At 40.4% G+C, this 23,914-nt stretch overlaps 1 protein-coding gene across 2 annotated transcripts in view; it reads right to left on the bottom strand.

Annotated features, from left to right (window-relative positions):
• The window catches only part of ARNT2 (aryl hydrocarbon receptor nuclear translocator 2), a 97,138-nt gene extending 83,172 nt beyond the window's left edge, over positions 1-13,966 (bottom strand). For both annotated transcript variants that reach the window (XM_053988449.1, XM_053988446.1), the window contains exon 1: positions 13,852-13,966. In XM_053988449.1, the coding sequence (XP_053844424.1) occupies positions 13,852-13,882 (31 nt within the window). In that variant the 5' untranslated portion in view covers positions 13,883-13,966. The remainder of the gene's footprint in view (positions 1-13,851) is intronic.
• Between the last annotated feature and the right edge of the window lie 9,948 nt (positions 13,967-23,914).

Genomic DNA, 23,914 nt, shown 5'->3' on the forward strand with positions numbered 1-23,914 from the left:
GTGGCTCTCCAGAGTTTACATCATAACAAGATGACAGCACTCTAAACTCCTATCAAGTACATAAAACATAGTCAATAGCTGTATAAATGCAAAGAAATAAAGCTAATTGGTAATAAATCTGTTCAGAACATTCACCAAAATGGATTTTAACTAAATGCAGATCAGGGGCAGCCTAGCTTTCCCAGAAATCCAATGTCTTCTCTCAACTATTTCATTTTTTTCCTCTAACCAGAAATGCACAGAATTCACATGAAAGTCATTGCCAACATCACTTGTCCATATTTTCTGTTAATTACAGAAGAAATCAGCTATCAGATTTCATGACCATGAGAGGCTGTATTTATGACTATAACTTTTGGTTCACATTCAAAGAAATTAGACAACATATTTCTTAAATAATGAGCAGAAACGTTCAAGTGAATTAATAAATTCTTGCTCTCCTCTTACAATTGTTTCATAAAAATAATCTTTTAACTCATTTTCACTGAGCACTGTTCTAAGTTCACAGGTGCAAGTGGTTATATAATTTACTCTAGATGTAGAAATTTGAAAATGCATGGAGCCAGACCAAAACAGAAGTGTTATCCTGCCCCTGACGTGGCTACAACAGAGCAGGGGGCAATCACAGGAGGAATCTGTACAGTCACTGAGGAAGGCTTTGTACATCCTCTTTCTGAGGAAGTGGCGACTGTCAAACTCCATCCCAGCAAACCCAGCACCACTGCTCTGCTGCTGGCCCAAGAGCTGTCCTGCAAGCCACACTGTGGTCACAGACTGAGGTCTTTGTGGCGCTCCCAGCACACCAGACCAAGACATTCACTCCCCAGAAAGCTTGGGAGCAACACAGCCCAGCGGCAAAGGTGCAAAATGTGCCCCACTCCCATTCAAATGATTCACTGAAAATTACTGACTCGTGTCCTTCAAATGCCTTTATTATTTATTACAAAGATTTATAAGTGTGCCTCAGAAGGGCCTGTTAATTTTAAATTTCATTCAGAACAGCAACTTGCGTTACCAAATACTTAATTATCAGTAAATTTACAGTGTCCTTGGGCACTGTTGGGTAATCAGAATGCTATTGTTTTCATTAAACAACATTCTATTGATAGCACTAATGACTTCAGTTCTGCCTGATCAACAAGCAAATGATGCTTATTTGATGTTATGATAATTAATTAGCCTTTTCAGGTGCTTTCACACCCCAATTCATTACTAAGAGTAAGAATTTTTATGTGAAACACCTTAAAAAGAATATCAGTATTCGTCAAAAACACATTCTAAAAATAGGGTGTGGTTCAGTACTTACTTCTTTTCTCACGATTTCTAATACAATGTTCTCTGCCTAAAAACTGCAGGGGAAAAACCCCACATTTAACTCCTTTCAAAAACCTAGCCTGAGCATTGTAAATACTCAGTTCATTTTATGCCTGTCTGAAATTCCTTTAAGTCAAAGGAGATTTTCTGATTAAAATTTCTTTTCTTTTATTTTTTTCTCTAGAGACTGAAGAAAACAGCCAACTTCACTTTCCCATAGCAGCAAGAAGGATCAAAAAATATGACTCAGACAGGGTGTACAAGTGAGCAGCCATTATTTCTCAAACTCCTTGCTCAGTTTACAAAATACTGTAGTCCAGCCTTCAGACCATGGAAGAGGGCTATGGATAAGAAAATTCCAGATTCGAAGTGAACTGAATCTCAAAAAGCCACCTGAAAAGAGTGCACCAGTGTTCCCACAATACTCATCTGGCACCTGTCACCAATCTGGATGTGTTCAGTTTAATCTCCCAACAAGGACAGCCTTCAGAACATCTTCTGATGTCTTAACTAATCTGATACACCATCCCACATTAGCAGTTACCCCCCTCTTTGCAGATGAGTCTCCGAAACCCTGAATTTTTCTGCAAGCAAAAAACCTACATTTCAAATAAAGGTTTTAATGATTTTTCTACTTTTCACAGCCCCTTCACTGAATATTTTTTAGAACATTCTTCCTTTTAGGTAATTTCACATATTGTATCTTTCATGTCTGCAAATAGAAAAAAAAGCAATAGAAGTTCATAAGATTTTGGGTTCTCAAAATTGGATTTACTGCTGTTGCTGTTACATTCTAGAATTTTTCATTCCTACAAATATTTCAAATGGCACAACTCAGTGTTATGGCATAAGGGAAACCTTCACAGGCATGTAGAAAATACAAAATACTACAAAGCTCTGCTGCAGAATATTCCTTAGTGTTACTTTAAGTTTCCTGCACTCCCAAGAATTTGTCATGAATTTGGATCACTTTTTTCTGCTTAACATCTTCCCAGAGCTACGTCCTGAACATATTTCATAAAACTGAATCTCATGCTTTCTTTGTAAAATTAATAGTTTAACATAAGAGAAAATGCTGTTTGCAGATGGGCTGTGCTAGACATTCTGAAGTGATCAGCAGTAATAGCCATGCTGGTACTTGCTTTTTCAAGATTTGCTGGATGTTCTACCAGTGAACCACTAAACAACAACAAAAACAGCATGTAACAACAAAGCACTGTTTTTCTGTCCCCATATTCACATTAAACATGATTTGACATCCATTACAAGCCACTTGTTCCCAAAAGCATACAGACAGTTCTGTGCATATACCAAATGCAGAAGTGAAGAATGATACTGAAAAAACCCTCATTGTAAACAAACTGGATGTTTGTCAAAAAACAAGCTGATTGTTTGTCTGTAAATATTGACCAAAGTAAGGTTTTAGCTTTGCTATTTGCTGACTGAAGAGCAGCACAGGCAAATACACAGGACACACAAGATTAGTCTGAATTCCAAACCTGGCAATCAGGTTCCAGCTACTACAGGGACTCTATCCAACAAAGCAAACAACCAGTGGCAGCCACATGCATTTACCAAGAAATCACTACAAATACTTTATTCTTACGTTTGAACATTAGAAAGAATCATTTCATTTTTGAAAATGTATTTACTTCCAGGGACAGTTCATTGATTTGATTTAAAGAGCAGTTTGAGTTAACCCACTAACCAAATACCCCCATATAATACATTTTCCTACTTTTAAAATTTAACTTGCAAATGCACAACAAACACTTGAAAACAATCTCATAATTTTCACTCAGTGCAACTGTATTTTTCATATAGTTTGATCATCTCTTTGGTGTATGAAGTAATGCATATTTTGTTCTCAATCTTAATACAAACTGTAACTGGATAAGAATAAACTAATGCATTTTCAAAGGCAAATTTAAGTGTCAAAAGCAACCATAAGACAACATGATATAAGCTGTAAAAACTATATTAATACTTTAAAGCCAGCTGGATTGTTGCTAGTTCAGCACTGAAATAACTATCTATCATGTGTATATTCTGCCAAGACACTTAAAAAGCACATTATCCAAATATCCTACCTACTCTGTAAGAAAATACAAATTAATGGTTATTCATGTGCCTGGAATAAATAATAACTGCTGTTTCCAGAGAGAAAGGAGCTGTATATTTTCCTTTTCTCTCTCTTCCCAAAGGGAGGAAAATTTTTCACTAATCCAACATAAAAGTGGTTGAAATAAAAGTCTATTAATAAAACATTATCAATTAGCACATCACAATGAAACACATTCTCTGCTTGTCCCAGCATAAGCATCTCACAAATATGTCATTTTTACAACTGATAAATATGAAAAAAGCATCTCAAATTACACAGTCTTACAAACAGGACTTGCAAACCAGTGGTAAGATAAATGAAAACAAAAGTCAGATGACTGAATTGTGGCATGTGAATGTTATTTGTCGGTGATTCAGAAGAAAGCCTGTAGTGAACTTGAACCCTGTCCAGGGCCTGTACCACGAGCCTGCCTTCTTGCCCTGGTAGATTCTCAGACATGAGGCAGCCAGCCAGTGACACATGAGAAATGTGCAGCAGTCAGGAATTTTCCTGCACAGCGACAATTTACTGGTCTCTGAAAGTCTTATTCCTAATCACCACATTCATTTTAAATTTAGCAATGACGAAAGAGTATTCGTCCTTAGGACAGTCCTGAAAAACCCAGGGAGGGGCGTAGGTGGAGACACGATGAACGGCGGAGCTGAGCTTGGACACACCATCATTAACCTCCACTGTAACACTCGGAGATGGAGCCAAGGCTCCTCAAACCCTGAACCATTTACCACATGCGTGCCCTTCCTAGAGCAAAGTGAGGATTGGCATGCTGCCTGTGTCTCACTCAGCTCTGCCAAGGGCAGAAAGGCTTTTGCACATCAGTAGATGAGGCAGAACCAATTCCTTAATGTCATATCAACCTTTTCATCAAAGTCGTCAGATACTACTTTAGAGAAGGAATAAAGAGGCATGTGCCAGCTATGAGACTAATGAATAGCTTTCCTCCAGCAAAACATAATTCAGCATGAACTCCACGTTACTGTTCTTTCCACCCACTCACACATCTCCAGCTGATAGTACTCAACCAAAATGCCAACAAGTAAAACCACACACCTTTTAATTCAGCTACTGTACTCCAGCACTAAGATTTCATTCCACAGCTACAGCTGCCTAACCTCGAACATTATTTACATATTTACGTGCCTCCTTTTTTAAAAACATGCATGGAACCTGGAGAAGAAACACAGGTGACAAAAGGGAACGCTTTGGAGAGCAAAGATATTGAGACTGGCAGCTTCCCCTAAACCATTAAAGATCATTATAAGTCTCAGTCCCATTTACAGTTCAGAACCAAAGCATTCTGAAGCAGGAGGAGAACACCACTAAAACAAAATATAATTAAGTCTTGAGTCAGGAAACAGTTAGGAAATGTATAATGTTAGCTTGTCTGAAAAGTGAAAGCGTATCAAGATATATTTAAGCAAAAGACTAATACATCTCAGAAAAGCACATGTTCATTTCTGTACCAGAAACAGATCAGAGAGTACAGAAAGTCCAGGAACACTTGGGTTTTACTTAGAAGAAAAACAACCCAACATCTGTGATCATTCAAGAACAAAGTCTCAAGTATGAATAAACAACAAGGAGCCCAAAGACTCATAGACACCCAAGTACTTCATAGTGATCATCAACAACAAAAAAGGAAGAAAATTCCCTATTGCTGTCTTATTCTGTAAGTATCCATAATGGAAATTTTATACTTAATTTTAAAGTATCTCTAATGGGCTATTTTTGGTAGGGGTTCCATGTATAGTCCGATCTAGAATGTTTTGTTGTTAGTGAGAATCCAGTTCCAGAGAAATAGTTTCACTTGGACCAACCCTAACTCACAGATGGCAGAGAATCCACAGAGACATTACACATTTTTAAGAACTTGTTTCTGCAAACTGGGAAATTTGGATCCTGTAGAACTCAACACTGGCATTTGGGGAAGATTGTTATGTTCACTTAAGACATTCTTAATTCCAGCAACGCACTGTCCCCTTTGCTGGAGATGCAGCTAGAAAATGAACACAGTTTTCCAGTCCTCATAAGAGAGCTTGAAAATGCTCCTATGTTTTTCATAGAGATCGTTCATTTACTTCAATTTCAACAACAAAAATGCATATTTCAAACCTTCACTAGTAAGCAGAAATATACTGCAATTGCTGTTCCCACAAGCCTTATTGCATACCAAATAAATTTACTTTATCTTTTCTCCCTTAAACCAGAAATATTTTTAGATGAAAACATTAAAAACTTAGCAGAGGAACTCCTATCTCTAAAACACTGAAATCCTGACATAGCTCCAATAATTTGCCATTATATTCCTACACTGAAAATCTCATTACATTAAAAGAAAGTTTTAATTACACAGCCTTGATTTCTACTGGTCAAACGACTACTTAGTAAATAAAGTGCAAAACATTTTCAGGGTGAGACATCTATATGCAGAGGGCCAGAGTATCTCTAAAGATGCTTAAAAAAAATTAAATCCAAGGAAAACAGTGGTGTCCCATATACTGTGACGTTAATATGACTCACAGGAGTAGCCAACAGACCGACCACAGGGCAGCCTCCATGGACTGATGCTGAATGAGCCACCTCTCAGTGACTGGGAACACAAGAATTTACCATTTCAAACTAAGCTTTTCTAGCTATCACTACTTTAAGTGTTTAAAGCTGGGCTCAAAACTGAGCTAGGAACTTTGCTAGCAATTTCAGTGGACACAACACAATGGAAATCCAGCTCAGCCACGGCCTGGCCTTACTAACAGCAATACAATTTTTTGTCCATGAAAGGATGAAACATGATGCAGAGGGCAGTGACAGACAGTAGCTAGTGCCTTTTAATAGCTAATTTTATGGCTATAATCCACTTCCCTCAGCTACTGTTACAATCAGCACCTCATTTCAGGGGCTGACTGCTGCCATGTGTGAGGGTCACTGTGTGCTGGGCTGATTAACCACTTTACACGTGGCAGAAGCTCAGCAATTTAAAATACCAGCCTCATACTCATAGGCAAGTTAACTTGCCACATAACTTCAGCAGCCTGGCCCTCTTCAGGACACTACTGGATGACTTGCAGACATACCAGACACAGCCTGCTTTTACTTATTGCAATAGTATGTGGAGATTGGGGATGCACTCTGCAAAGCACAGTCCAGAAAACAGGAGACAACCTCTGTTCTCAAAAGGATTTAACAGAAAATTGAATAAAATCTGAGACCTCTACACAAGTTATTTTAACTCTACTTGCATTCAAAATAATTAGTTCTATCCCAATTTCTAAAAGCATTTCCAGTTCAGTTAGAATTTTCCATCCAGGTATTACAAGCAATAGAGTTTTAAAATATATGCATTTCAAGGGCATTTAACAGCACCCAGATGCCCACCTAGTTTCACTAATAGAAACAGCCAGCAGTAACAAGTTCCTAAAACTATCTACTTGCATGGAACTGTGTTCTGGTTTAGTACTGAGAAAGTATTAGAGATCATTTTTCAAAATCAGGCCTGCAGGTTCTTCAGACACACAGGTTCCTTTGCTTTTACCTCTGAGGAATACAAATATGCAGTGTTTTTGTTCTTTGCAGCTCAGTGATTTACTGGCATGCCTCTTCCCATAAAATATTTGCATATATCTGAGAGTCAAACTGTTCTGATACATTCTGTGTTTGCCAGGAAGTGAACGCTTCACTTCAGTGTAACTGAACATTTAAAGAACGACAGGCACCAGGACAAATGGCAGCATAATTAACATACCAATGAAGAGCCAGTTGTTAATTACTATCCATTTTAGGCATTTTGTATGAGCAACTTACCTGAAAAGCCTTTCCATCTGCATGCTGGCAAAGCCAGTAATTAAACAATTCAACACCCCTTTTGCTTGATTAGAGAAAAAATCACAATTATTTTATATTATTCTACTTGTCATATGCAGTTGACATTTAGATGAGAAAAACCTGCAGCAGCCCAGATCTAAGCATTTGAAATTAATACTATGAGCTGTCCTTGAACAAAACAACAACACCCATCCAGGGCAGATGTAAGCTAATAGAGGCTCCTAATTTGACACAACTGATTACACCTCCCAGTACCTGCTGGGCTGCAGGGAGGCAGCACAGAAAAAGTACCACTTTTCTCTAAGGGGGACTTCAGATGCTCCCCACAGAACAAATCTGAATTCATAAGCTGTTGAAAGACTTGGGAGTAGCACCAGCACAATGCCAGGATTCATTTACATTTCAACAAGACCGAGAAGTCAATACAAAGCTCAGCACAGAGAAAATACAGTAGTTACAGCAGTTGTGAGAAAGGTGGAGACACCTAAGTGTGAAAAGCAGGATTGAAACCACAGGACAGAAATACCAAAGATAAGCAAAATGGAAACAAACATTCACAAAAAGGAGAGTGGAAGCAGAAAGTTTAGGAACATTTATCAATATGTTGGATATCCAAAGAAAGGATTTCTCTTTCTCCCTGTGCAGATGGCTTCGCTCAAGGAAGACCAGCGTGCTTTGGGTACAAAAAAAAGGAAATCAGATCTATCTTGAAACCAGCTTCTAATTCACACGCATCGCATGACTACGGCCACTAATCCATGCCAACAACAAAACTGAGATCCATTTGAAATTTTGACTATCCAAAATAAACTCTGAATCAGCTCTTGCTAAAAAATTGACATTCTCCATTTCATCCTAAATTTTCAAACCATGTAATTTCTGCACGTTAAAAGCCAGATCATGCCAAAATCCTGTAACATTTTGTGACAAAGTAGCTTTCCCAGAACAGACAGAAAGTGCACAGTCCATGGGGGTTTATCCCATCTATTAATTTTCATGTGGATTTTTATTTGAAACAATGGAAGATGATGAAGGATTATTTTTCTGAAGTTTTTTCTTTCCATCTATCTTACTTAGGTTACAGTCAAAAGGCAAATAAAATGTACAAATGCAGCCTCATAAAATTTTTCTTTTCCTCCTTGACAGAATGATTGATACAGATGGGGTGACAGGAAATGCTTTAGAGCTGAACAAAGAAAACACTGTTAGCAAGAAGTAAACTGTACCAATGGTTTCTAGAGCAAGCACCCACCCACAATCTCTGGAATGTCACATTTTTGCCTGTGTCGTCCAGCAAATGTTATGTTTTGCAAGAAATATGTTGCGGAATGGTGAAGGAGCACCTCTGACATTGCTGATTTCTTTCCCACATAACCTTTACTGAGCACAGCCCTACAGCCAGAGAGGCAGCTGGGGTTGGTATCTGCACACATCCCTGCTCTCCCCAGAGCTGGCCAGACAGAACAGCTCATCCTGAGCTGATTCATCCATCTCTAAACACTGCTGGCCAGCCAAAGACACTTTGCTATTGATAGACGGGAAAATCTGCCAGAGATCTACACCAAGAGCCGCGATCTAAATTCCCATCTCTTAAACTCAAGACCCCTCTTTCTCTTTCCTACTGCAAATTTTAATAACACTGTAATTTGTGCAGGTAGCACTGAATTAACACATTTTCTATTCTTGCTTGTCAGTTATGAAGCAGTAAGCCCCCCAAAATTACTCTGAGCGACACACATATCTGATCTTCACAACCATTTAAGCATAATCTCTGAATACATCTTCATAATGACAGCCCCATTTCTGTCCTCTTAATAACAATAATCACTACATCAACAGGGTTATTTTGCCTTGACTATTTTGAAAAGGCTATTTTTTTTCTTTTCTACCTAATCTCTATTGCAATTTTCCTTACTGCTAAGAAATATCAGCAACACCATATGGTATTACAGAAATCAGCAATATCTCTTTTGTTTTGCATTTTTATTAGAAGAATGGGGAAACATTATTCTATTGAAAAAAAAAAAAAAAATTGGAACTAACCACAACCTACATATGCAAATTTTAAGTAACTATTTTGTGATAGAAGAGATGAAATCTTTTGTATGCCCTATACCTGTATAATAGAAATATAAAAATAATGGCAGTTCAATGCCAGTTACTGTTCAGTACACAGTCCTGAAGGACAAAACATTGTCTCAGAACAATTCAAGAGGCATTAGCATCTCATACCACAGTTTGACTGAATTAAGGACCAATTCTGCAGTACAAGAGCTATGAAAACCCAAGAAGAAAAAGATCTGCAATGTAAACCTCCCATTAGCTAATGAGTATTCTAATTTTGAAAGCCTTTTTTTTTAACTTTATCCTAGAATGATGACTACTTTTTTGCATACCAGAAACATCAGAGCTCATTATAACCTCCATCACTACAACACTCCATTTACTCCCCAGGATGCTGTTAAATTGATTTTTTTGTTTACTGGATAGTCTGTGTTGTAATGAAGGGCAGAGTGGCAGCAATAAAACACAACTTTTGGGCTTTGAGTTGAATGATTTTGAAATCTAAAGCAGTGAAGTAGATTCTTTTTTTAATCATCAATTTCAAAGCTGTTTGAAATCTAAGGAAAAGATTGTCAGAAAGCCAGTTCCTTTTGGGAATATGAACTGAGCAGCATAAAAAAAATTCTTCCACAGCACTTAGTAACTTCAGCCCAAATGTAGGACTGGGTAACAAATTACTTGGTTGTCAGAATATCTAGTTCAAATAGAAGAGTGATTTCTCTCCACTTAACTCCCAAGTCAAACAAACACATAAAACCCAAAACCACCTCCCGGAACCCAATGCACTTACCTAAACAAAGAGCTTAAATGCAGGGCTTACAAGTCTTCATGAATATGACAGAAAATTTGCTGTTAACTCATTACAAACTGAAAGTAAAGAGAGCTTATTTAGTAATATTTCTTTAAGTTAAAATGCCAATTTTTTATATTTTGGATTAGCCATGGGCTGAAAGTACCCCTCATGAGGTAGCAGATGCCCTTTGGAGGACATGTTCTCCATACCTTTGTATTTGGGGCTCTCTGCTTAAAAAGAAATCACTAAAAGGAGCTTTAGGGATTACATGAACAACTCAGTTACTTTTTTTTTTCCCAATTAAATATAAAAATACAACCCTAGGGATTTATAAAATCATAAAACATCGCCAAAAATGCATCCTGTGGGATCTTCCCTCTAAAGTAACTCTAGATAAACTGCAAAATCTCATGATTTCTCTTGACTTGGCTTTTGAGTTCGTGGCATTCTGGCAATACATCTGTGTGTACTACCTTCCATTCAGGGGTACCTCAGTGGGAAGAACTGAAAGGATGCCTTTCAGTTCATTTCTCATCACCTGACCACAGCAGAAAGTTGCTGCTCACCCATCAGAGTGAGCCAGACTGCAACTCATCACCCAAAACCAGCTGATGTCTCAGGAAAAAAAACTCCTAAACTCATGAAGAATTTTATGTTTTCATCCCACCCTGGCTAATACAAGAATCACCACTTCATGTATCACACTCAAGTTAAGTAAAATCTGAACCCAAAGAAGCAATAGTTACGGACAAAGTTTGCATTCCAAAAATAACACCTTTAAAACAGACACGGCACTAAGTTACTTTGCTGCAAGCAGCAATATACAAAATGCTTGTAACACCTCCACAGTTTTTTTGTTCTTAAATCCCATTTAATATGCCAATCTTATTTCAGGAGGAAATAAATTAACTGTGATGCTTTGTGCCAATGCAGATGAGCTTCCCACACACCTGTATTGTTTCGCACTTCAGTTTGTCACCCCGAGTACGAGAAACCAACCCAGCACTCCCAGCCAGACCCGTTCCCAGGCTGAGCGTGCAGCAAGAGGAAGCAGCTTACCCCACAGAGCCCCTCAGCTGTGTCAGGGTGATGCCCAGCTATGCACCTTCACCAAAAAGAACCATCAGTGTACATCTGACACAGCCCAGGAAGCCCACAGAGGCAGCCTTACAGCCACCACACATTTGGTCCCTGACACTGCAGTTCCTGTGAGCCTCAGGTGGGAAAGGATGCAAACTGCTCCCATGTCTATGAACTTCCCTAACTGAAACTCTCCATTAAAAAAAGATCAGTGGGAAAAATGATAAATCTGCATCTAACACAAGAGAGAAGATGCTGCCACAGAGCACTGCATAGGTCTGCAGCAGGAGATCCCAAACTGAAAGACTTTCACTTGCTTAGAGAACACCCGGCTTTTCTCTCTCTGCTAATCCCCATTCCACTATCTAGAATATGACTAAAACCACATGTATTGGTATTGTGGTAGCTGCAAGTTAATGTCCTGCCTAAATTACCAACTGTTATTAGAACCCCAGACAATTGCTTAATAAAAATTTAATCATATTGTAATTTCTAATCATCATTAAAGATGCTTAACAAGTTAATCCTCTATTGTGCTCCCCTAACATTGCAGATCAGAAAGTCAACTGGCACAAGGTGGCACGGCTTCACCAATACTAATAGGGCTACTCTCATCTTACTCCAGCTGAGGATCTGTCCCCAGGAGAAAACAACAGGATTAAAATCATTTCACTACAGATTTTGACTGTTTCTCTGCATTGCTTGCAGTTACTTATTAAAAAAAAAGAACAGTGACAAATTATGATTTTAACAAGCCACAATACAAGTCCAGATATTTCACACAGTTTTATCTTCTGCTGTCCATGGTAGAGCAAAGGCAGCACTATGCTACAGATCGAGGGTCTCCTTTCCTCACAGCTCCCCACTTCGACTTCGCCCCGGTGTCTGACAACAACACTTCTCGCACAGAAAACGTGGGAGGATCATTACCAGGCAGCGAATTTGTCTTTCAGCTCAGATCCACTCCAGCTGCCCAGACAGGAGCAGAATGATGCTCTGTAACCTCAGCCTTGTAGAAGGGATCTTGGTTCACTTCAGGAAGCCAACACCTTTCCTTATCCTTCCCATGGACCGGCAATCTGTGCTTCAGAGAGTTTGAGGACCACACTGCAAGTCAACTTTCACCATGTCACGTGCACAGAGATGCACATAGGCAACACACCTGGCCCTTCTTTCCTCTTTTCTTTACGTTTCCTCAATAATCCCATTACAATCCCTCAATTCACAAAGCGGTCACAGGAGAACAATGGTGAAGCCCTACGCGGAGTTAGGAGCAGTCCACGTGTGCCGTACCTCCTGCAACCACATCTCTCTGTGGGCTCAGCCACAGGCAGGTGGGTACAGAAAGTGGAAAAGGCTGCTGCCCAAGGGGCACCGGCTCTGCTGTAACTCGGCAGTTTCAGCACTGACCTCTAAGCGGACAGGGCTGTTCCTGCACTGTGCAGCTTGGAGAGCAGACAGCAGAACGGCAAACCAAACCCAAGTCAAAAAGTGCTGTTTGTAATCTCCTCTGTCTGCAAAACTGATTGCACTGAGTGCACTCAGTGAAACTCTCTGTTATGATGCACAACACGGTACCCTGGAAGCTAAACGGTATTCATTTCATAATCTTCCCTTAAATATTAATTTTCATTTAATTTGTAGAATTCTGATATTAAAACCTACGCTGACTGACAAATATCAGTTTCTGCTTACTGTATTGGCGCTTACTGAACCAAATTAATTGTTTATATCATAATATTTACTTTCAGCATGACAACTATACCAACTACAGCAGGATTTAATCTAATGAACAAGCTTTAAACATTAGTTGGCATTTACTCAAGCAAGCCTTTAATTGTCAAAACTCAACCTGACTCTACAAAGAATGACACAATGCAAGCACATATTAAAACAAGTAAAACTGAAATTGACCTCTAATAGCAATATTCTTCCTTAGTACTGGGCCCAGTGTAAGATCCGTCATCCCACTTATTTTTTAGTGTCAGATACTTGTTGATCCACACCAAGTTGACCCAAGTACATCTCCAAAATACTACTCTGGCCTTTCACTTTATTGCATCACACACTGAATAAAACAGATGTTACATCTCACAGACACATAACAAAACGCCGGGGAATGCCTTCCCTCACGAAAAAAAATTAGATGGGAAAATGCTTGTAAGTTTCTTTTGTCAATAACTTTAGTAGTAACAGCAAATATTTACTACATTCTTTGGAAAGAAAACAAACACAAGGCACATGCCGAGGTGCCCTTGGTCAGTTTCAACACCGTTTTGGCTTCACGAGCCGACAATAAAGCTGACAAAGGTAGAGGCAGGGAAAGCCAATGTTCCTACTCATCCCCAGGGCAGGCACGGCTCCGCACTGCCCGCCCCGCTGCCCTAAGCCCGCGGATGCTTATGCACAACTGTTCATTTCTGCAGGGCTGCGCCGAGCGCCGGCAGCCGGGGCCAGAGGGGCGGCGTGTCCCGAGGAACCCCCACGGGCTCCCGGCTCTGCCCGGCCCGGGGCCCCGCGGGGGCGGCGGGAGGAGCGGCGGGAGGAGCGGCGGGACCGCCGCGGGGCTGCGGGGACCGCGCCGGGCCGGGCGGGGGGAGCCGGCGGCGGGGGCGTGTTGTGCGGCGGGGCCACTTGGGGCGAGACGGCAGCTACTCACCGGGAGGGTTTACCGCCGCCGGCGTTGCCATCTTGTCTCTGAGAAGAATTAAGACAAATGCAAGAGGGGCGGAGGGATGCTCAGAGCAGCCCGGGGGAAGCGCGGGAGGGGCGGGCAGCCGGCGCCAGGGCGGGCGGGCCGGGCGGCGCGGGGGCGGCGGCTGCTCCCGCCCCGGGACCGGCGGCGCTGCCCGCTCCGTGCGGGGCGGCCCAAGATGTCCGATGGCCCCGCGCCGCCTCTGCTCATGCGCCGCGCTCAGTGAGCATGTGCCGGGCGGCCGCACATGTGCGCTGGGCCCGCGGTCGCCGCTGCCCGGCCGGGACCCCCCGCAAGAACCGGCGGGAGCCGCCCCCGACGCGGCCCCGGACCGGCCGCCCCCCTCGGGGCTCGAACCCGCGGCCCCGGGGCGCGAACTTCCCTGAGCCGGGGGCAGGCAGCGCAGCCCGCGGGCGGGAGGGGCGCGGGGCCGTGCGTGGGTGCGGCCCAACGCCCCCAAAACCAGCGGGGAATGGGGCGCTGACTGGGGTGCTCTGCGTCACCTTAAATTGAGGGAGGAGGTTGGGGTGCTGACCTCCGGCACTGAGCGGGAAGGTTGGGGTGCTCTGCATCACCCTTAAATTGATGGAAGAGGTTGGGCTGCTCTGTGTCACCCTTAAATTGCAGGGGGAGGTTGGAGTGCTGTTCATGCCCTCCTGAACTTAAGGGGAAGATCGAGGTGCAGGTCAGCACCCCCCAAAGCTGAGCGGATGCCGAAGAGCTGCTGTAGAACGATGTTACCACCATCCGTGATGTCCCCAGATAACGACATCCCTTTCCCCCTGAGGTGATGGGGTTCTCTAGAAGGTGGAAGGGGGACAGAGCCCCTTGACTTCACGCTCGTCAAGTGTACAAAAGTGTCCAGGAATTCAGACATTCTGTGCCCCTCCAGGTGGAGTGTATGAATGGTCCCATATCCCTCTAAAAACCTTGCTTTGGCTCACACTGCGCTCGCTTTCATGCTAAGTAGTGCAACTGAACAACCGATCCTTTGTAACTCAGCTCACATCTCAAGGCTTTGCATTGCAAACACAAGGACAAAAATACACTTTCAATGAAATCGGAGATTCTTCTCATAATCTCATAACTTGGGTCTTCAAGGGGAAAAAAACCCAGTATTCCAGAATTAAACGGCAAGATTTCTGAAAAGCCACTGGTATAATAACTGCAGCAGTCATGTGTAATGTGTGTGAAATACTGGGAAAAAAATAATGAATTTTGATGGCTTTGTCATCCCTATGGAATGCTGCAAAAGCCTGTTAATCTTTAAATGCCTGCCCATGGCTGTGCTCAGTTGCCCTGAACAGCCCTGCAGAAGTTGATGGGAGCAGTCAAAATGAAAAGTTGCAAATCAATCCCTTACTTTGCCAAATGAGTAACCTGAACCAGTTTATCCATTAAGATGTAAATTGGCAGAAAGGCAGGGAAAGCATGGAGGCTGTGTTGACTCATTTCCTGTAGAGGAGTTTAATCAGAACGGCACAAAATGCTCCTGGTTATCTAGAAAGTTTACTTTATCTTTGATTTATTGTGCTTTTCCCTATCAGATGTGGAGCCGTTTTTCCAAGCATCTCACTGCTTTAGTGCCTGCTGATGCTGTAGAGTTTTGGATGCTCAGCAGGCAATCTTAATTCTTATCTCAAGGCATTTACCCTGCTAATACTAGACTGTTAATATCAGCAATTTTGTAAATGCAGCTTATTTCTGTTCAGATCAAACATTGTGATTTGATGAAATCTTGGTTATAGTTTTTCTAGACACCTTTTATGAGGAAGGCAAAATTTGGAGTGACTTACCCTGCTGCAGAGTCATAGCTCAATTCCTTCAGATTTCTGCAGAGTCTGGTGTTCAAATTGCACAGGTAATGCTGGTCATGAAAGCTTTTCCACCAGCCTCCATTATGTCAGGTAACATATGTGTATAAAGGTTAAAAGGTCAAGTTCCTAATACTCTAATGATAGCAAAAGACCTTATAAAGCCAGAATTTATAGCATTAGGCACTTCTGAAGTGTCCTCTGAAGACCTTTACAAGTGTTCAAAGGTTAAACCTTATCTCTCTCTCTTACCAGAAACACACTAATATTTCTTATTTCATTCCTATTTCAGAGATAAGGAAGCCACCCTAAAAAAACTGGAGAGATCTGACAGTGCACAGTCGTAGCTTTCAACAGACAGATGGAATAAGTCCTGCAAAGACTGAATATAAACCAAGGAAACCACTCAACTGCCTGTGCTGTCCCCTTGCATGATATCCTGTGAAATGTTAGATTAGCCCAGAAAAAACACATTACAGGGTATTTGATATTGTGCTTTGCCTAAATAAGACTTTGGGGCTTAGAATGGAACAGGTTCTGTCAAATCTTCTGTGATTCAGACATAATTATGCAAAATAAAGCTGCTTTTCTTTTTTTGTTTGGTGTGAGCTTTGTTGACACGCTCTGTTCAGTTTCACACGCAAATTCTTTGTTCACTTAAATAGATTGAGAAATGAATTGATTTTCTCTCCTCCCCATCTTCTCTATCTTAATAGCCAGTATTAGCAGAGTCCTTCAGAATCCCTGAAACAATCCATAAATGAATGGAATTATTCTCTGTCTATCTGTAATACACTACTTCCTTGCTTGTCTCGTCCTGAGCCTTTCCAGATCTGTGGGGAGATCCATAACACTGGCAACAGCTGCTCGTAAAATTGTGTTCTGGTTATGGTGGAAATGCACACTCTGTATTTTACTTGCACTGTAATTTAAGGAACACATACACAGCAAAGCAGGAAATCAATTTAGTTACAGAATGAATTCATGTTTTGTTAAGTTCATGCTGAGCTATGTACCTTGAAAACCTAAATCCCATGGAATGGGGCTCCTCACAACAAAAGCAGGGACAGGGCTGGACTCTACCCTGGCACTTGCAGAGAGATTAAGCAGAGCTGTATCAATATCAAGCACAAAATATTATGGATATGCAAGATAGCAATATGCAAACTTTTTGCTGCTCCTGCATCACAACAGGGGGTGCGTCACCATTTTAATAAAATTACAAACAAGTGTTGACATCATGTGTAGCAACAGGAAAATAAACAAATTAAGAAAAGTGATTTTTGTCTCAATCTTGTTATTACGTACCAGAGAATGTCTGTTAGGTGTCTTTTACAATGATTGTTTCCAATTTAAAGGGCTATTACCACTGAGAGCAGTGCTCAGCATACATGTGTATTCTGTTTCTTGGCTGGAGAGGCAGAAATAGATCAGCTGAGCACTGCAGCACGCAGAAACTGCTCCCCATTAACACCTTTCCTTGGAAAGCTCAGCACTGCTCTGCCAGTTGGAAAAAAACCGGACTTTGTACCTTTCTATGTGTTCATCCCGTGACGTAATTAGTAATTTCTAAATGATTTTATTTCTTTTAAGTAGAGGAAAAGTAGGGGGTTTTATTATTATTTCCTTAGAAAAACTGAAGTCTTTCCAAGATGGATTTGAATGAGTAAAAGTCAGAAATAAAAATCACAAATGGAAAAGGAAACAAATTGAAGCAAATGACAGTATATATTCAGTGTCAGAAATGAACAAAAAAGATCTTTGGTGTTTTTTACCAATTTATGAAAAGTCCACTTTAATAACAGCACTGCAAAACAAGTTCTGAAACTGTGAACTTACAGTTACACAGCAGAATTTTCTTTTCTGGGGACATGAAGAAGTTAAGTGAAATTTCAGACACTTTAATCCAGTATAATCAAAACCAGTGACATTTTAATGAAGTCTCATACTTTAATAAGACCTCCCAGCTACATTCTTTGATCTGTGTTTCCATTGTAATTGAGTTAATATATTGCACCCAATTCATCCAAAGGTCTTTGATAGCTTGGAAGAATATGATATATGTATATTAAAGCAACCCCATCCACCCAAGTACTTGAAACTGGAACATTATGTGCCCTTTTTAATTTGTTTCGTCACATATGGGTGGCCACACTTGCCTAAATAAGCTATAGAGACAATGATGAAATTTAAAACATGAACTATCATAGGAAGGTCTTAAAAGCATTTGTTAAGGAAATTACAACCTTGTTCTTTAAACTATCCCATATAATTTAAGAGAAAATTGTATTCTTCCTATAAAATGCAATAAAACACCTCGATAGGAATGTGTAAGTTATGTTAATCTCTATTCAGTCCTGCAGGTATAGAAATGTAATTTCTATGATGTTCTCTACAGCTATTGCTGTTAAATTCTGCAGTGGTTTTCCTTTAGGGAAAATGACATTGAGTATTAGAGAAACTCTTCTAAAAGTGAAATGTGTGTGGCAGATGTCTCTTACCTAAGAAATTCAACTGAGATCAGACAAGTGTTCCAATGCTAGTGGAAGTATGGACTAGGAGCCAAACACCTGACAGACATCTTTTATCTCTTAATTTCATCTCTATCATTTTGAGCTTCTTCAAAGTTTGTAGAAATTTAACCATGTATGACCAACCAAAATTTAAACAACGAAACTTGAAAATAAAGCCTCAGAGAGGAATAGCTGGTGCAAGCACATTAACACATAACCTTTTTTCTTTGCAGTGTTTACTAAGCAGATTTTATTTTATTTCATTTCCCGACATTAACCTCACTCTCTGGCAGAAACACTGCCAGTAGACATCATTAAGCTGAGACAGGCTGTTGGTGGTTACCTCAGGCAGGACTGACCACAAGGCTTTTGGGAATACACTCTTCACACTGCTTTCCTAATTATAGCCCTGAAACCATTCTGTAAAGCAAATGGGCAAAAAAAACAAATGGTGTAGAGAGTACTGGTCTACTTACATAAACCCAAGACACGAGCAAAAATATAGATCCCAGGAACAGCAACTGAGATCAGACCTATTTTTCCCCAAATACCATATATCTCATGTTGAACTAAAAGCTTTTTCTTCTGAAGGGATGTGTTGCTGGTACATTTTAATCAGGATATAATGATTTCAAGAGACATGTTGGACTGGAGACACAAAAATGGAATTCCACATCAGTAGAGAGTCTTGAACATCTTTATCTCTTTTGACCTTCAGAAATAAGAAACAAAATTCTGCAGAAACAAAAATATGCACATCAGTAGCAGTTCCAATAAGGTGAAGACTTTTCTTCAACAATTTTGTGTGACATCACCCTACTCACTAGTGCTGTAATACCAGCTGGAGTAAAAGATCAGTCAGTTTAGTACAAATGAGCAATAAAACCAGAACTGGGCTTTTGCAGGGAAAAGGGCCTTTTTCTCTCACTGCTCAGTGTGGGACCAAACTGCCATTTTCCCAGATTCCTGCTGCCCCATCTGCTCTATTGCAAAGTCTGCAAATGTAGTAAAGTCTAAAGGTTCAAGTAATGCAACATCCACACTACATGTCTTGAGAAAGTTTTCACATTTTTTCATTTCTTGGTTTGTGATTTCTCGTTTTTTAATATTTCTAGACTTGACCTATTTGTAACCAACAAAAGATGGATATGTTCTGACATACAATAAAACCACTGGTAGGACCAGGACACGTTTACATTTATGGCAAGGCTGTTTGAAAAACATACTTTAAGAACATGGTACATTAGAAAAGTACTGCTGCTAACTTATGGGACACCTTTGCCTTGTTTGAAATGAGAATTTATGAAGAGTGTTTCAGTAAGTTTTATAAACAACATTCTATCATCTTTACAGGGTTTTCTTTATATCATCAGAGAGATTTAATGAGTATCATAAGCTGCAAAGAGACTACAATGGCAGAAAATCTCTCACAGTTAATTGCAGCAAAACCATCTGAGTCCCAGGAGACGTAGAAAGCAACCTCTGTCCTAAGGAAAATAAGAAATTCTGAGGAATGTGGAGCATGCTGTGCTATTTCAGTTGAGCTCAGGACAGCTAGAAAAAACAAATACGTGAAGGAAGTGACTGTCTGATATTTTCCCTCTGTTCTAATGCTAATTCTATTTTAATTCTTCTCTGCTTTCTTTAGCCCCTTTTTCTCCAGCTACACAAGATAATGATTTCCAAGAACCATAAAAGAGAACAGAAACACATGCATTTAATTGTCTTACAAATTGAATTACGATTTATGACAGTTTTTACATTTCACAAGTAAGATATTATGCAAATTTTCAGCAGACCCTTTTATTTAAAGAGCTTGCACAAAATATTTTTGGTGGCTCGCTTTTGATTTTATTTCTGAAACACACAAACTGAACACATGTACCTGTGTCTCAAAGACCAGGCAGTACATGCTTCATTATGTTCAAAAATCAAATCCCTGAATTATGGAATGCAGCATAATTAATTTCTGCATTAGCTGTTCTTTAAAAGTGATGGAGCATCCCTTACCATATGCTTTATGGTTCTTGCAGTTGCATTAACAAGAAGGAACACCTATTTTGAATAGCTGGATATATAGCCATAGATGATTTTTCTTTCCTATCTATTCTTCAGATCACCATGAATATACTAAAATTCTTCTACCATATCTGCTAATTTATATAAATAAGACTGTGTCAGCATATACTTACATTAAAAACAGTTGCCAACATATAAAAACTAATCAGAGCAAAGATGCAGCTGGCTGAGCATTTTGTGTCTGAAAATGTCCATTAACTCTGCAACAATTGAGGAAAGAAGGCAGAGACGAGGCAAATACTGAGCTATACTTCCCTCTGCTGTACTCTTGCAGCTTCCAGCAAACTGCAACTACAAGAATTCATGCAGTAGAGGGTTTCATTTGCAAAATAAATCCACTCTGAGCATTAGCCCAGTGCTCTGAATTTATTGTGAAATGTCACATCAATTAATTTCTATCCACCCAGGCCGGATCATGTATTGATTCCCCTCAAACAGGAGGCTGAGTGTCAGGATTTTAAACAGTGGAGTGATAGAGTTGGCACACAGATTCCTGTTTGGCAGCTGCATCTTTTGGGGTAGGAAGTAATAGTACAGTGCAAATAGCACTGCAAGGCAACTGAGATGAATGCTTATAAAGAAAAGACTGTGGAATAATAATGCCTGAGGTGTGTGCTTTGAAGTGTACAAAATAGTGAAAAAAATTTGTCACTAAATATCCTGGCTATTCAGGATATCTACTGTGTTCATCTCATCTGAATTCACAATGTCAGTGTTCAAAGCCACAATGTCAAAAGCCTTATTTTGAGGATAAGGCTCCCAGACAATATTAGTCAAATGAATTTTGGGTGTCTGGAAGCTGGAAAATCAGCATCTTCTTTTCCTACTCATCCTGGTCTAAGAAAACAAGAATAAAAAGTAGTAAGCTGTTTCACAATTGTCTCCATATTTCAAAATGGAATGTGATAAGGGCTGGGATATTATGTTGGGCTTCTCCTGTCTGGCTCGTGGGACAATTCACACTTCTAGAAGAGCCACTTACTGCCACTCCAGAGCAACATTTTTCCCTGAGTGCACATGGATTTCACTGCAGGGCTGCATGTTCACAGCTCAGTTGGAAAGGACATAGCTTTAAAGCTTTGTTGGTAAGGGGTAAGCAGGACACTTTTTTCATACTGCCGCTTTCATGGTGCATTTTATTCTGCCCATTGGTGTGAGGCAGAAAGACAAAGCCAAAAAGATCAGAAGAATGCTGGGCTGGGGCCTGATTCCTCAGAGCCTGAGCTACCCTTTTGTAGTGTGACGTTTACAGGTTTTGTCAGGGATTTCCCATTCCAAGCACGTTGTGCTCCACCTCAAAGTTCCCATCTATCAATTAGAGTATTGAACGGTGGTGGGAGGCAAAATCAGAGAACAGGATTTTCCAGAAATGCCCTTGGTGCATTGGAGCTACAGAGGAGCACAGAGATTATGCTAATTCTCAGCCCCCAGGAGGGAGGATGCTAAGGCTCTGCAGCTCTGTCTGTCTGCCACAGGTTTTCCCCCTTGTTCCAATTACATGGGCAGAGTCCATGGCAGTGACTGTGCACGATGGAGACAGAGCAGAGCACTGAGCAGGTGCAGGGGGAGCTGTGAAATGTGGTTAGTCAGGGCATAAGCAATAATATGGGATCACAGGAACATACTTCCCCAGTGCTTCTAGCTGGAATGGTGCAGGTCCTGGTCTAAATTTGCCTTTAATCATGCTCAGCATCAGTCTAATGTTTCCTTCTCTGCTCCTGTTACCTGAAACAGATTATTTCCAGGGAGAACAGTGAGACTTCCCAGTGGTTACCTGACTGCCCCAAAGCTGCTGAATGTTACAGAAGCACTTGGCTAGAGTCACCTCTGGAATGCTCAAGGTCTGGGAATGAAAAAGTTGGTTTAGACATTTTCCAAGGCCAAAATGTGGACTGGGTAAGTTCTGCCCCCCATTGATCCTCAGACACCTTACTGAATTTATGATCTTCAAAAGGCCTGAGCAAATCAGGTCTTTGAGAATCTCCTCCTGAGATGAAAGACAGCCATTAAAAATAGGAATGAATACTCTGTGTCTCATTCCCAATGAACACATCCTTCAGTATGTGTTTGAGATATTTGTTGTACCTCTCACTGCCTTACCCCTGAGCACAGGTGACTGAATAGTAGGAATGTGTCCTGAAGACCAGAATCTGCAAAATGCATCTTTTCTTGCAGTATTTCCCATGGAAAAAAATATTGACACAATGTTTTCATACTACCATGACTAATATCAAGTTCTGTTCTCAGACATTTTTCATTTATTAAAAAAAAAAAAAAAAAGAACTTCTATTACTACCATATGGAATCAGATTAGTCCTGCTGTTAAGGTATTCACAAAGAAGGCAAATCCTTCTATTTTTTCCTGCCCAAAGCAATAGCAAAATAGAAATAAGCCAGTCTGTGGGTGATGGAATTGAAGGTCAAGTTATGTTACTAATCATCTAAGCATTGCTTGTTGCATATGCAAAGCCAGCTCTGCTGAATTGTGCTACAACACCATGGAGGTAACAGGGAAGAAAAAGAATTTCTTAAAATACCAATGATTTTTCTGGCACTCACACTGTATGCAACCCACATTTTTATCTACAGATTAACTTTGCATTTTCTGATCTTCTGTATTGTATCTTCAGAAAAAAAAACCTTTGCCACAGTCAAATGAAATTTTAGGTAGCCACAATTCAAAGGCATGATTCAGTATTTTTAAATTCTTAAGTGTGATGCTGTGGGTCATGTCACAGGATTTAAATAGAGGAGAACTCATTAGTAACTGCTCATTTATTCCTGTTTTCTCTGCCAGGCAGCAGCAATAATACTCAGAAAATTCCTGTCTTTGCCTCACCACAGGATCACATGGGTTGGAGCTTTGCTCCCAAATCACCTGACATCCATTGCATAGCTCATCAGCATCATCATTTTCATCCCAAGGAGCACAGGAACATGTTTCCTATCCACCTGGGCTTTCTGCTAAAGCTTGGGGCTGGTACAGTCTAGGATTAATGAACTCTGAGCTTCTGTTCTACCAGGATTTTGATGTTAGACATGTGCCTCTTGCTAGCAAGGTGTGACCATTTATAGGAATGGTTTTAAGGGACTCCTTTAGCATCCAGTCCTGCATAGAGCTGCCCTGGGTTCATCACTTTTCAGGCATACATGCCCACATAAAGAATGAGAATTTGAGTGCCAATTAACTGCTACTATCAAGTACTTGGCGTGATGCCACAGACGTCCTACAGTGTTAGAGTTCTAGTGTTTTCCAAAATTAATTTCCCTTTAAAAAAATGTATCACTAGTCCTTCTTGATTACAAGTGTTAGCTTTTGTGTTCATTAAATTGCCTGAATGAGCCCCAAGATAGAGGTTGATGACATTTCTTCAATGCAGCAGCTTTTTCCAGAATCTGCAGTTTCATCAAAGTATTCCTTTGGAACACGCTACTTTTTTTTTTTTTTTTTTTTTCTCCTAAAAAACTTTTTTTGCAAAAATGTGGAAGCATTTTTACTCAAAATTTTATTTCAGTCCTATCAAAATCATTGATTTCAAAAGTCAGCATCAAATACTTATGTCCTGTTAATTGAAGCAAGTCATGACAGCTTTCTGGACTTGAATGCATTGTTGCCACACC

The sequence above is a fragment of the Vidua macroura genome, chromosome 12 (genome assembly GCF_024509145.1).
Source record: "Vidua macroura isolate BioBank_ID:100142 chromosome 12, ASM2450914v1, whole genome shotgun sequence".
Classification (NCBI taxonomy): domain Eukaryota; kingdom Metazoa; phylum Chordata; class Aves; order Passeriformes; family Viduidae; genus Vidua; species Vidua macroura.